General features: G+C 42.4%; 1 protein-coding gene across 2 annotated transcripts in view; it reads left to right on the forward strand.

Annotated features, from left to right (window-relative positions):
* Window positions 1-14,842, forward strand: part of cfap251 (cilia and flagella associated protein 251) — a 70,405-nt gene that overhangs the window by 20,990 nt on the left and 34,573 nt on the right. For both annotated transcript variants that reach the window (XR_009515432.1, XM_059988202.1), the window contains exons 7-8: window positions 5,883-5,963; window positions 13,823-13,900. Coding sequence is in view for 1 of the 2 variants with exons in the window: in XM_059988202.1 (XP_059844185.1) it covers window positions 5,883-5,963; window positions 13,823-13,900 (159 nt within the window). In the remaining variant the exon portion in view is untranslated. The remainder of the gene's footprint in view (window positions 1-5,882; window positions 5,964-13,822; window positions 13,901-14,842) is intronic.

The raw sequence follows: 14,842 nt of genomic DNA on the forward strand, positions 1-14,842 counted from the left end.
CTTCCTTGCTTTCACTGATGCAAATTGGTCTATGACGTGATCAAAGTCAGTTTTTTCAGTTTCTTCTTTTTCTACACTTAGCAGAGCAAGATCACAGAGTCTGCCTTGACCCATGGACGCTCTCAAATACAAAAGTATTAGTTTTAACTCGCTGAATGATCTCTCACAGCTGGCAATAGAAACTGCGATGGTTAGCATTATCTGAATAACAATGCGAAGATTAGGGAAGACGCTCTCATCTCTATACTGAACACTAAATTCAAGAAGCTCTTCAGGTCTTGATATTTTCATGTTGACCTGCCTTGATATCAACGTTCTGCAATCCAAAATTTCTTCATACAGCTGCTGTCCATCAACATCAGAGCTGTACAATTCGCCCAAATTTTTGCGCTTCTTCTTTAGGTCGTTACTGTCAGCGCCGTAACACAGTCCCTTAACATTGAGAAGGAACCCAAACTTAGCGTCAGTGTTGTACAAACGAGCGAACCTTTTGTCTTGTTCTCTGTGAAGATGGTCGAGTGTTCCCTTCATGACTCTTTCCATTTCCTCCTTAGCTGTTAACCCAGCGTCTCTTGAGTTCTCATCAGCCATTCGTTTCTTTCGTCTCTGACATCTTTCAACTTCAATAATCCATTCTTGACAGGGACTGACTCCTTCTTCGAGTGACTCTCTGACCAACACTTCTCTTTCATCATAAAAATGATCTCAGAGGGCTTTCAAATCCAGGGCAGCATCGTGGAAGTTCATCCTAGGATCCTGCAGCCTCTTTTGAATATGGTCAATGTGAATGAGTATTTTGTTCCAAAATTGTAGCAAAATCAGAAAATCGTAACTCAACATGTGGTTGTACAGCTGCCTTGCGTCACCTCTTGTTTCACTGGTCTCGTTTTCATTGTCTATCATGTCCTGGAGAACATGAAGTATCTCCTCAAGTTACTTGTTGACGGGCTTCACTGCTTCTGTCTTTGCACTCCACCTGGTTTCGGACTCCGACTTAACAACCACAGGCATGGCATTTTTGAGTTTTTCCCAGCGCTGTGTTGAACGAGAGAAAAACACATAGAGAGCTTCGATAGATCCAAAAAATGTGACCATCATTGTATCCTGCTTGGCTGCATGTACACCCACCAAGTTGAGTGAGTGATTGTCACAATTCACAAACACTGCCAGGTTGTTTTTTTCACTTATTCTTTGATGAACATCATTTCTGTGTCCAGCCATCATAGCAGCATTGTCTTAGCAGTGTGACTGACAATCTTGTAGCTCCATTTCGTCCTTCTCTAGCTGTTTCAAGATGTCTTCAACCAAGCTCTCAGCATCCTTCTAGATTATCTGGATAAAACCAAGGAAGGACTCTCTAACATGGACTGTTTTCCTCTCAAAATCGACTTCCACATACCTCACTACTTCTGACATCTGCTCACGGTGTGCCTGATCAGGAGTCGAGTCGAACATGAAATCATTTTTACTTGGCTTTATGAAAGCTCCTCAGTAAACTCTGGCAAATAGTGGATGCCTTCACCTGGATGAATTCGTTCTGGACACCCGGTGAAAGATAAGATGTGGATCCAGGATGACTTTCCAAATGAGTGAGGTGTTCTTTTATGACAGGGTCAAAAATAGCCAGTAGTTTCAGTAAGCCAAGGAAATTTCCCACATTGGAGTCATCGTCTAGCTCAGGGGTCAGCAACCTTTACCACTGAAAGAGCCACTTGGACCCGTTTCCCACAGAAAAGAAAACACTGGGAGCCGCAAAACCCGTTTGACATTTAAAATGAAATAACACTGCATACAACGTTTTTTTTGCCTTTATGCTATGTATAAACAAACTATAATGTGTTGCATTTATGAAATTGATGAACTCCTGCAGAGAAAACGAAATTACATTTCTGCATGCAACAAAAACATTTTGAACTCTGAAAAAAAGACGTTGGGTTGAAGGTTACTTTTAAGTAAAATACTCAACGTCTATTTGAGTCCTTCTTGTATTTATGAAAAACGCCAAACTTAAATTTGCCGCCAGCAGCAAACCAAAAATAACATCAGCCAGCTGTCAGCCTGAAAAATAAAAGGACTATTTCACTGAACAATGAAAAAATATGAATATACATAACATAATAGGCAATTAAAATATTTATCATACTTGGTTAATGGGATTTCTGCTCCTGGACCTCAGCGCACAGCGTCTGCACATCAGGGCTGTATGACGTCACCTTCATCTTTACACAGGATCGCAAGCTGTCATCTGTGAAGTGTGCGCGATGTTTGTTTTTAATAAAGTTCATGTTGGAGAACACCTGCTCACATACATATGTGGATCGAAAGATCGACAGGACTCCAAGCGCATACTTTTTCATGTTTACATAAATGTCGGGCATAGCATTCCATGTTTCGAACACAAGTTTGTCCGGTTTTGGAAGGTTTTCAATATCACTCCATTTGTGATTCTGAGCAAGAACGGCCTTCTGACGGGCAACATCTTCAAGGTCTGCTGTCAAGCGTCTAAACTTGGATACCCATATGTCTTTGTCGGCTATGTCGGCCAGTTCCATCTCAAGATCAGGTTGACTCACACCTGCCAATGCAGTCGTATTCAGTAGGGAAGGATCGATGCTTAAGGGAGTGACCGGGAAGGATAATGTGTTTTTTTCCTCTCTGAACTCACAGAAGCGTTTCCCAAACGATGTTTGCATTGCGATGATTGCAGAATGTAAATACTCCGAAATTATCATGTCGTGACCTTGTTTGAACTCTCTCAAATTGGGGAAGTGAGACAAAGTGCCTTTCTGTAAATCTCTGGCAAGCACTGTCAACTTGCGCTCGAATGCCAAAACATCCTCCAACATGTGCAGGGCTGTGCGTCCTTTCCCCTGAAGAGCTGTGTTCAGCGTGTTCAGGTGCGCTGTCATGTCTACCATGAAGTGTAGCTTTTCCAGCCACTCTGGCTGTTCCAGCTCAGGAAAGGTGAGCCCTTTGCTGCCTAGGAAAGTTTTCACTTCTTCCAGACACGCGACAAAGCGTTTCAGCACCTCCCCTTTGGACAGCCACCGGACTTTGTTGTGCAGCAGGAGATCAGAATATGCGCTTTCCATCTCGTCCAGTAACAAACGGAATTGACGGTGATTTAAACTTTTTGCCATTATTTTATTGACAATCTGAATGACAACATCCATTACTTCTGTGCATTCCGGAGGAAATGTTTGAGCGCACAGTGCCTCTTGGTGCAAGATGCAGTGAAAAGTCAGCAGCTTTTTGTCCAGCGACTTCTGCAGTAAAGCCACAAATCCCTTGTGCGTTCCCATCATATTCGGAGCCCCATCAGTAGCTACTGACACCAGATGGGTGGTCTTTATTCCTTTGGCTCTTAAACAATTCAAGACAGCCTCACAGATGTCCTCCCCCCGTGTTTGGTCTTTTAGAGGTATCAACTCAATCAGTTCTTCCTGTGGCCCGGCAGAGTTTACATACCGGCAGAACAACGCTATTTGTTCAATATCACCTTTGTCTTTAGACTCGTCACAGGCAATCGAGTAGGCCACAGCTGAATTGATGTCTTTAATTTGCTGTCTTGTGATGTCTTCTGCCATTTTTATGGTTCTGTCTTTGACAGTCTTTGCAGAGAGGGGCATATCCCTGATTTTCTGCACAATTTCACTCTTGTTTTTAAAGTCCGTGAATAGATGTTCTGAAATCTTAATGAAAGATTCTTTTATATATTCACCATCTGTAAACTGCTTCCCGTGCCTGACGATTTCCTGAGCGGCATTATAACTGGCGTATGTCGTTGATTTTCCAGACGTCATCCATTTCTGGAAATGATTTTTGCTCAGATCAACCTTCCGCATCAGTTCCGAAACGGCTTTTTTTCTCTCATCTCCATCCGGATATTTTTGAGCAAAGGCTGCGTGTTTACTCTGGAAATGCCTTGCGACATTTGACTTTTTGTTGTTTGCTAGTTTCTCATTGCATATTAAGCATACCGGTAAACCAGTCTCGTCAACAGTGAAAGCAAATGAATCTGTCCACGTATCATTAAACGTTCTGTTTTCTTCAGTCACTTTTCTTTTTTTAGAATTCTCCATAGTTGGCTTACCTTGGATCGAAAAATTAAAGAAATCGCGCACTGGCGGGTGTCAGGTATTGGCAGTGGTGACGTATATTAATAGCGATAAAAACACGTTGTAGCGGTGTGCTCACGCAGTCAGTAAACTGCAGTCGAATAACTTTATTCGAACTAAACAGCCTTGCTTTTAAGCCTCCCTCAACCCAGCCCCCATGGACGCAGATGCTGCAAAAGACGCGTACTCACAAACCCCCGTAGGCTATCTCCCTTAGCCGGAATGCTGGCTAATTGTGAGCCGTTTCGGATGTGCCAGGAAATGTGTCGCCACACTTAGATTGTACAAGATCACCATAATCTTCAAATTTAGAATTACATTTCAAAAGCTAACAAACTAACATAAAATACATTTTAATTAAATACTGACCAATTATTTCCCAAAGCCACAGGGAGCCGCAGCACAGAGGTGAAAGAGCCACAAATGGCTCGGGAGCCGCAGGTTGCCGACCCCCGGTCTAGCTGAAGTGACTCCCTGTGTCCATGCAAAGCCAGGGTTCTGAGTCGCAAGGAATTTTATGCAGTGAAGGATTCTTGTCAAGATATCACGCCACTTCTGCTTTTCCTTCTCAATCTGTGACTGAAATACCGCGTCAATAACTCCTCTGTTTCCAGCTAAATTTCTTTCCATTTCTTTCCACTGTGTGAAGCATTCCCGATGATTCTTGGCATTTTCAAGAACACTAATCCTTTCAGGTGCTTTCCACTGGTTGAATCCACTTTCCTGCTCCAATGAGGATTGATGGTCTGACTGGGATTAGAGAAGACAACAGATACAAAATGCAGACTTTTTAGAAGGGGAATAGACCAGCCATGAGCAAGTCACTTCCTCACCATGACCATTTCCCAATTTCCTCGAACCAAGTTTTGTTTATTGGGCGGTTATTTGTTGGTAGGAAAAGCCCCTCACTGTTCTGGAAATACTTCGAATCCAGCTTTATTATTTCTGTTCTCAATGCATCAGGCAGAATTGCTTTTCCAGTATCCTTGTTGCACTTCAGAAGTCCAATGTCATGCTGTTCAATCACTTCTGGTATGACAGTTTGAGGCTCTTTGACACCATCCAGTTCACTAGGTTCAGTGTCGTCAGGTTCAATCTCGTCAGGTAAAATATCGTCAATATACTCAATATCACTACCACCACCATCGTCTTCTCCTCCTGTGACATCCACATTCTCTGTGGCAGCCTCACTCTTAATCTCATCATACTTGGATTTATCTGACTTGACTTCCTCCTTGGCTTGTGACACATTTGTACTTGATCCACCTTCACATTCTAACAAACTTGTAGCAGGTGCAGGCAACTCCATGGAACGTGTGGAACTACTTGATCTGGGCTTTTCAAAGAAGGGCATGAAGAACTTATTCGACTTCTTGGCTTCCTCCACCTCCAACTTTCATCTCTTCTGTCCTTCAGCCCTACTTTCCTTCATGAAGAAATGTTTCATACATCTGAAGAAAATACTTTTTTCACTATCCGAGGATGGCTTGTCTGACTTTAATAGAAACTTCAAGTGGCGCCCAGGGCACGTGCCATACCTGCCATACCTTAGATACGCCACTGATTGCAAGTAATCATTTGCACACACAGTAGATTTATAATTTGTGACTTTGGTTTGCGATGTTTTAATGCTTGGAGAGGGGTCTGAACAGGGAAATAGAAATTATAAATTCAGAGCTGTGAAATTCGTTAGAAATATTTGCATCTTCTTCAGTGCTTCTTTCATTGTGATTAAAGCCATGTGACTTATGCTTTTCTTTTAAGCGAGTATCTATATGGGATTGGAGTTCAGAAAGTAAAGAACCACTTTGTTCTGTGGACCTGAGTCCTGCCTTTGGCCCTCAGGTATGCTTTACGTTATACATTACAATGTTTTTGCATCAGTTCATACAGTCACAGAGTTCTTCAGCATAAAAACAGGTCATGATGACCACGATGTCCATAATAGTGTTCTACACCAATCCTTTTTCTCCCCATAAGATCCATATCCTTTAACACCTTGCCTAACCTCTTAAATCTGATTCACCACCTTCTCTTGTAAAAAGTTCCAGACAAAGGCCATCCTTTGTGTAACAACAAAGTTCCATAAAATCCCCTTTAAAACTCCTTCCTCTGACATTAAACCTACACCAGAAACCTTCTACCATTAGAAAAATTATTTGAATATCCACCTTATCTAAGCCTCTAATAATTTTGCAAACCGCTGTCAGGTTATTCTCTCCCCCCCACCCCCCAACCTTAGCCTTCTGCACTCCAAGCAAAATAAGCTCACCCTATCCAACCAATCATCATAACTAAAGTCCACCAGTCCAGACAACATCCCGGTTAATCTCTTATGCACTGTCTCAAGCTCAATCTTATCCATCCTATGGTGTGTCAAACCTGAACTGCACATAATACTCCTAGTATGACCTAACTAGTGTTTTGTAAAATTGCAACATAATATCTCAACTTTTAAACTTTGTGCCCAAACTATGAAGGCAAGAATGCCTTATGCCGCCTTCAACACCCTGTCTTCTTATGTTGCTGATTTCAGGAAACAATCAACTCGAAGGTCAAGGTCCCTTATAAGTTAGAGTCATAGAACACTTCAGCACAAAAGCAGGCCACTCGGCCCATCTAGCCAGTGCTGAACCACTAATCTGCCTAATCCCTTCATCCTGCACCCAGATCATAGTTCTCCATCCCCCTCTCATCCAAATTTCTCTTAAAGGCTGAAATCAAACCCACATCTGTCACTTCCATTGGCAGCTCATTCAATACTCTCATGACCCTCGTAGTGAAGAATGTTTTAATTAAACATTTCACCTTTCAACCTTAACCCATGACCTTTGGTTGTAGTCTCACCCAACCTCAGTGGGAAAAAAATGGGCTTTCATTTACCCTATCTATACCCCTCATAATTTTGTATACCTCTGACAAATCTCAAGTCAAGTCAAGTCAACTTTTATTGTCATTTCAACCATAACTGCTGGTACAGTACATAGTAAAAATGAGGCAACGCTTTTCAGAACCGTGTTGTTACATGACACAGTACAAAAAACTAGTCTGAACTACGTAATTAAAAAAAACAGAGAGAAAGCTACACTAGACTACAGACCTACACTGGACTGCACAAAATGCACAAAAACAGTGCAGGCATTACAATAAATAATAAACAGGACAATAGGGCAATGTGTCAGTCCAGGCTTCGGGTATTGAGGAGTCTGATAGCTTGGGGGAAGAAACTGTTACATAGTCTGGTCGTGAGAGCCCAAATGCTTCAGAGCCTTTTCCCAGACGGCAGGAGGGAGAAGAGATTGTATGAGGGGTGCATGGGGTCCTTCATGATGCTGTTTCCTTTGCGGATGCAGTGTGTAGTGTAAATGTCCGTGATGGCGGGAAGAGAGACCCCGATGATCTTCTCAGCTGACCTCACTATCCGCAGCAGGGTCCTTCAATCCGAGGTGGTGCAATTTCCAAACCAGGCAGTGATGCAGCTGCTCAGGATGCTCTCAATACAACCCCCGTAGAATGTGATGAGGGTGGGGGGGGGGGTGGGAGATGGACTTTCCTCAGTCTTCCCTCAATCTTCTATATTCTAGGGAATAAAGTCCTAAACTATTCAACCTTTCCCTATAACTCAGGTCCTCAAGTCCCATCAATAACTTTGTAATTTTTCTCTGTACCATTTCAATCTTATTTACATCCTTCCTGTAGGTGCACAATACTCCAAATTAGGCCTCACCAATGTCTTATACAATTTCAATATAACATCCCAACTCCTGTACCCAGTACATTTATTTATGAAAGCCAATGTGCCAAAAGCTTTCTTTATGACTTTATATAGCTGTGATGCTACTTTCAAGGAATTATGGATCTGTATTCCCAGATCCCTCTGTCCTACTGCACTCCTCAGTGCCCTGAGGCCCCATGTGCCACCTAGGCACTAAGGTGTCAAATGACGACAATGATTCCCAGATCCCTCTGTTCTACTTCACTCCTCAGTGCCCTACCACTCATTGTCTTAGACCTCCCCTAGAACTGAAGTGCAACACCTCACACTTGTCTGCATTAAATTCCATCTGCCGGTTTTCAGCTCATTTTTCCAGCTGGTCCAGATTTCACTGCAATCCCTGAGAGTCCTTTTTGCTGTCCACTACACTCCCAAACTTGGTGTCATCCACAAATTTGCTGATCCAGTTTCCCACATTATCATGCAGATTGTTGATTATAGATGCCATACAACAAATGACCCAGCACCAATCTCTGCATCACACCACTAGTCATGGGCCTCCAGTCAGAGAGGCAACTATCTACTACCACTCTCTGGCTTCTTCTGCAAAGCCAATATCTAAAATAATTTACCACCTCATCTTGAATGCCCAGCAACTGGACCTTCTTGACTAACCGCCCATGGTGTATCTTGTGAAAAGCTTTGCTAAAGTCCATGTAGACAACATCTTCTGCCTTGCCTTCTTCAACTTTTCTGGTAACTCTCTTGAGAAACTCTGTCAGATTGGTTGGACATGACTTACCATGCATAAAACGATGTTAACTATCCTTAACATCCAAATAATTATATATCTGGTTCTTTAGAATACCTTCCAGTAATTCTCCCATTACTGATGTCAGACTCACCAGCTTATAATTTCCTGGTTTACTCTTAGAGCATGTCCAAGTGGTGAAGGCGTTGGTCTAGTGATCTGAAGGTCACTATTTCGAGCCTCAGCTAAGGTAACATGTTGTGTCCTTGAGCAAGGCGCTTAACCACACATTGCTCTGCAATGGCACTGGTGCCAAGCTCTATCAGTCCTTGCCCTTCCCTTGGACAGCATTGGCGGTGTGGAGAGGGGAGACTTGCAGCATGGGCAACTGCTGGTCTCCCATACAACCCTGCCCAGGCCTGCGCCCTGGAAACTTTCCAAGGCGCAAATCCATAGTCTTGTGAGACTAACGGGTGCCTATTATTATTCTTAGAACCCTTCTTAAACAGCAGAACAACATTAGCTATCCTCCTACACTCCAGCACCTCACCTGTGGCTAAGGATGTTTTAAGTACCACTGTTTGGGTCCCTGCAGTTTCTGCACTAATCTCCCACTGTGTCGGAGGGAACACCTTGTCAGGCCCTGGGGATTTATCCACCGTAATTTGCCTCAAGATGGCAAACACCTCCTGCTCTTGTAATCTGTATTGGGTCTATGACCTCACAGCTGCATTTCCTCACATCTATTGGCCCTGTGTCCATTACACATGCAAAAAATCCACTTAAGATGTCCCCCACCCTTTTCAGCTCCACATGTACATTACCACTCTGATCTTCCAGAGGACCAATTTTGTCCATTGATAATCTTTTTGTTCTTAATATATCTGTAAAGGTCCTTAGAATTCTCTTTCATCTTGTCTGTTAGAGCAATCTCATGTCTTCCTTTAACCCTCCTGATTTTCTTAAATGTACTCTTGCATTTCTTATACTCCTCAAGCATTCTTGCCTGCTATGTGCCTTCTTCCTTTTTCTTAACCAGGGCCTCAATAGTTCTCAACAATTAAGGTTCCCTAAACCTGTTATCCTTGCCTTTTATCCCGATGGGGATATATAAACTCTGTACTCTCAAAATTTCTCTTTTGAAGGCTCCCACTTACCAAGTAGATCTTTGCCAGAGAACAATCCACACTTACCAGATTCTTTCTGATACCATCAAAATTGGCCTTACTTCAATTTAGAATCTCAACCCGAGGACCAGACCTATCCATTTCCGTAATTGCCTTGGAACTTTTGGCATTATGATCACTAGATGCAAAATGTTCCCCAACGCAAAGCTTTGTCATCTGCCCTGTCTAATTCCCTAATAGGATGTCATGTTTTGTAACTCCAAAACATAAAACTAATGAAAGCAAAAAGACAGGAACCTAGGAAAACTTCTCTTAATTTCATTTTTACTTTAAGCAAGGCACGCACGTATCACATGATGGCATAATGAGGTATGCTATTTACACATGGTCCTTTTACATACAACCACAAAGCATTATGTAAACAACAGAGTGCTCAATAAAATAAAATAAATGTAATATTACTCAAATATTACTGAAATATTAAATACACAACAAGGGGGTCTAGTATTGTACTCTATCTTGTTGGGACTTCTATGTATTGATTAAGGAAACTTTCCTGAACATATTTGACAAATTCTTACCCATTCAGCCCTCTTATGGTATGGGAGTCCCACCCAGTCAATATATAGAAAGTTAAAATCACCTATTATCGCAACCTTATGTTTCTTGCAACTGTCTGCAATCTCTCCACAAATTTGCTACTCTAAATGCTGTTGGGTGGTCTATAATATAATCTCCTTAACAGGGTCGTAACTTTCTTATTCTTCAGGTCTACCTACAAAGCTTCACTAGATGAGCTCTACCATGACATTTACCCTGATTTGAAATGCCAACCCTCCCCCTTTAATCCCTCCCACATCTAAAACAACAGGACACTGAGCTGCCAGGCCTGCCCCTCCTGCAACCAAGTCTCACTAATGACCACAATGTCATAATTTCACATGTTGATCCATGCCCTCAGCTTGTCCACCTTTCCTACAATACTCCTTGCATTAAAATATATGAAGAACAGAATGTTAGTCCCACCTTTTGATTTCTGACCTTCTATGTAGGCTTAACATCTTTCTCCACAACCATGCCACTCTCTGTTCTGGTGCTGTGGTTCCCATACCCCATAACTCTAGTTTAACATCCCCCCCCCCGCCCATGTAGCACTAGCAAACCTTCCCACTGTGATATTAGTCCCCCTCCAGTTCAGGTGCAGATCATCCCTTATGTACAGGTCCCATCTTCTCTGGAAGAGAGCCCAATGATCCAATAATCTGAAGCCCTCCTTCCTGCACCAACTCCTTAGCCATGTGTTAAACTGTATGATCTTCTTATTTCTGGCCTCACAGGTAGCAATCCTGAGATCACAAACCTGGAGGTCCTGTCCTTTAACTTAATACCTAATTCTTACAACTCGCTTTTGAAACCAACATGGACCATGGATTCTGGCTGCTCACTCCCCCACTTAAGAATGCTGTGGACTCAATCCAAATGTCCCTAACCCTGGCACCTGGGGGGCAACAAGCCATCCAGGAATCTTGTTCTCATCCACAGGATCTCCTTGCTGTTCCCCTAACCAACAAATACTCTATCACCACAGTTTGCCTCTTCTGTCCTCTTCCCTTCTGAGCCACAGTGCCAGACTCAGTGCCAGAGATCAGCTCACTGTGGCTTCCCCCTGGAAGGATGTTCCCCTCCCCCCACCACCCCAGCAGTATCCAGAATGGAATACTTATTATTGAGGGGAACACCACTGGCTGCCTATTCCTTTTCCTATTCCCTTTCCTGACAGTCACCCAGGTACCTACCTCCTGCAACTTGGGGGTGACTACCTCCCTGTAGCTCCTATCTATCACCTGTTTGTTCTCCTGTATGAGCTGAAGGTCATTGAGCTGCAGGCTCCATTTCCTTAACACAATCCCTAAGGAGCTGCAGCCCAGTGCATTTCGTGCAGATGTAGTTATCAGGGAGACTGGAGGTCTCCCAAAGTTCCCACAACTTGCACAAGGAACATACTGTACCACTCTGGACCCATTCTCAGTGCACTAGTTATGTATTAACAAAATAAAACTTACTGGAAACCTCCTTAGCTCCTGTGTCTATGCTTGTCCAAGCCTATTAAGCCAAAGCCAGATCACTCTAAAACTGGCCCACTCCAACAATGGCTGCTTCAACAATGGTCGAACAACACATACAAAATGCTGGTGGAACACAGCTGGCCAGGCAGCATCGATAGGGAGAAGCGCTGTTGATGTTTCGGGCCGAGACCCTTCGTCAGGACTAACTGAAAGGAAAGATAGTAAGAGATTTGAAAGTAGTGGGGGTAGGGGGAAATGTGAAATGATAGGAGAAGACCGGAGGGGGTGGGATGAAGCTGAGAGCTGGAAAGGTGATTGGTGAAAGTGATACAGAGCTGGAGAAGGGAAAGGATCATGGGACGGGAGGCCTCAGGAGAAAGAAAGGGGGAGGGGGGAAGCACCAGAGGGAAACAGAGTTGGAGAAGGGAAAGGATCATGGGACGGGACCCCCTTTCTTTTTTGTGTGTGTTGTTGTTTGAATTTCCAGCATCAGCAGATTTCCTCGTGTTCGCTCCAACAATGGTCGCTCCACTTACACTTCCTTTTTTCTATTGGTTCAAACAATGACTAACTCTGGACAGGACTTGCAGTTTCAAATGTCTCCTGCCCTGCTATTCATCAATAGGCCTTTGTCACTTGCCCTATCATTTACTGGAAGAGTCCTACCTCTACTTGACTTCCCAAAGTGCATCACTTTTTGGTGGTTGGGATTAAATCCCAACTGCTCAACTTTCCATCTGACCTGAGTCTTGCTGCAGTGTTTGACAACCTTCTCTCCATCTGCAACATCACCAATGACCATGTCATCCACAAGCTAATAATATAAACCAGATCACTGTCTGTACAATACAGAATGCATGATGTTCTCAAGCCACAATTTTTGGCCAGTTTCTACCAGCCCACTACTACCATTACATAAGAAATCAGATATCTTCCAAAAAGTTTTACTTTTAGGTGTGATATCTATTCTAAATGATTAGAAATATTTACATTTCTATTGTATCTTTCATGGCTTCAGGACAACCTAAAGCACTTGACATCCAATTAAGTACTGAGAAAGTTTTGTTATTTTGGTCATGTAATATATAACAGCCAAATTGTGCAAAAGCTCTCTCATAAACATTTATAGTAAATAATACGTATTTTGTTTTTGTGGTATTTTTTGAAGGAAATTGTTGTCATAGGACTCTAGGGAAAACCTTTTTTCCATTGATGATTATCACATATATCTTTGTCCTATATTTACATTTCTGTATCTTAGCTATACTTTTGATTATTCTAAGGTTTATTTCCCTTGAATTAAAAATCATTCCAATGCTACGTTTAAAATATACTTCATTTATCATGAGTAAGAGGCCAGTTGGTCATAGGTTATTTATATTTTTTATTCCTATGTTAATTTTCTTTATGTTGTCTATTTTCACATCTAAAATCACTGAAAGGGATTGTTTTTGAAACTGCAAAATCTTGCTTGATCGTGCAACCATGTTTATCTTTTGTAATTGTTCCTTGGAAAGCAATTATATAACAGCACAATCTAAACATGCCTCTAAGAGGACCACACCTTGTTGTGGGGTTCAGAGGCTTGTGTGCCTCAGTGACCCTGAGTCAGGCCTCGTGCTTTGGCTCTTGGTAGGGTCACCCATGCCGAGCAGGTCAAAGGGTAGAGGCCAGACTAAGAGCGGCCCACCGGCCCTCCTCGTTCGGAGGTTCAGCTCGGGGCTGACAACCCTGACTGGCCAATAAAAAATTGTTACAGAAACAGCAATGATGATTCCTTCTATGTGGCCAAGGGCAGACAGAAGTGGAGGACCTTAACTGCTGCCCTACACATCAGCACCGTAATGGGCAATTATGTAACAATAATCTAAACATGACAAAAACTAATTTACATTTGAAGTTGTTCAGTTATAGGGAACGAATCCACATTGGAATTGGATTTAGGGTTTTAAATTCATTTTAGTTTAAATCACATGGACTTGACTTGTACAAAACTAAAAATTAGCACAATGGCATTTTTAAAGTTACTGTTTTGTTCTTTCTAGACGTTTATAATATTTAATCCTGAAGATAGTACTGAGTTGCTCAGCAATAATAAAACTGAAGTTGTATTCTATCGTTGGGTGAGTATTATAGAATATTAGTGGTGCATGATCTGTCTAGTTTCTTCAAGTATTTTTATTTTGTTTGATGTACAGCAGGCCACACTCAGGTTGGAGGAGTCTGGGTAGCCTCTAGCCCAGGGGTGGGCAAACTTTTTGACTTGAGGGCCACAAAGAGTTCTAAAATTTGACAGGGGGGCCGGACCAGGAGCAGATGGATGGAGTGTTTTGGTAATACACCTCATAAGAGAAAATAAAATATCATGGGATATGTAGAAAACATGTGCTTTAATTTCAATTGAAAATGAACAAATGCATTACAATAAAATATCTGTCTTTGAAGTCCCATGGTATTTAGCTATTTATTGAAATGACTTTTAAAACACTGAAAATTAAATGAATAAAATACAGCTTTTTTTAATAGTAACAGTTTTTATTTTAAAGCACTGAAAATTCTGTTATCCTTCAAGATATTATCATCATCACTCTCCTCCTGACCGTCTTTATTTCAAAAATGGTAGGAGATGCAGGTCTACTTGTCCTGCTCCTTCTTATTCAATTGTCCCCTGTGCCAAAACTCAACAACGACCCGCACAATGACAGAACAGTGAGAGCGCGCCAGTATGCGGAGCTCTGTGCTCGCAAATCCCCGCAGGCTATCTCCCTCAGCCGGAACGCTGGCTAATTGTGAGCCGGTTCGGATGTGCCAGGAAATGGGTCGCCACAAGGTCACAAAGTAAAGCGCAAATGTGGAGTAATACACTGCAGCTCAACAAAGGTCAATGTATATAAAGTGCGTCATCTATTGGGAAAACGCCAGAATTGCGGGGAAAAAACGTTAACAAGGTTTATTAATATAACTTCATCAAGTTCTGCGGGCCGGATTAAAAAGCTTAACAGGCCGCATATGGCCCGCGGGCCGTAGTTTGCCCATGCCTGCTCTAGCCTGACAGCATGATCATT

The sequence above is a fragment of the Hypanus sabinus genome, chromosome 13 (assembly GCF_030144855.1).
Source record: "Hypanus sabinus isolate sHypSab1 chromosome 13, sHypSab1.hap1, whole genome shotgun sequence".
NCBI classification, from domain to species: domain Eukaryota; kingdom Metazoa; phylum Chordata; class Chondrichthyes; order Myliobatiformes; family Dasyatidae; genus Hypanus; species Hypanus sabinus.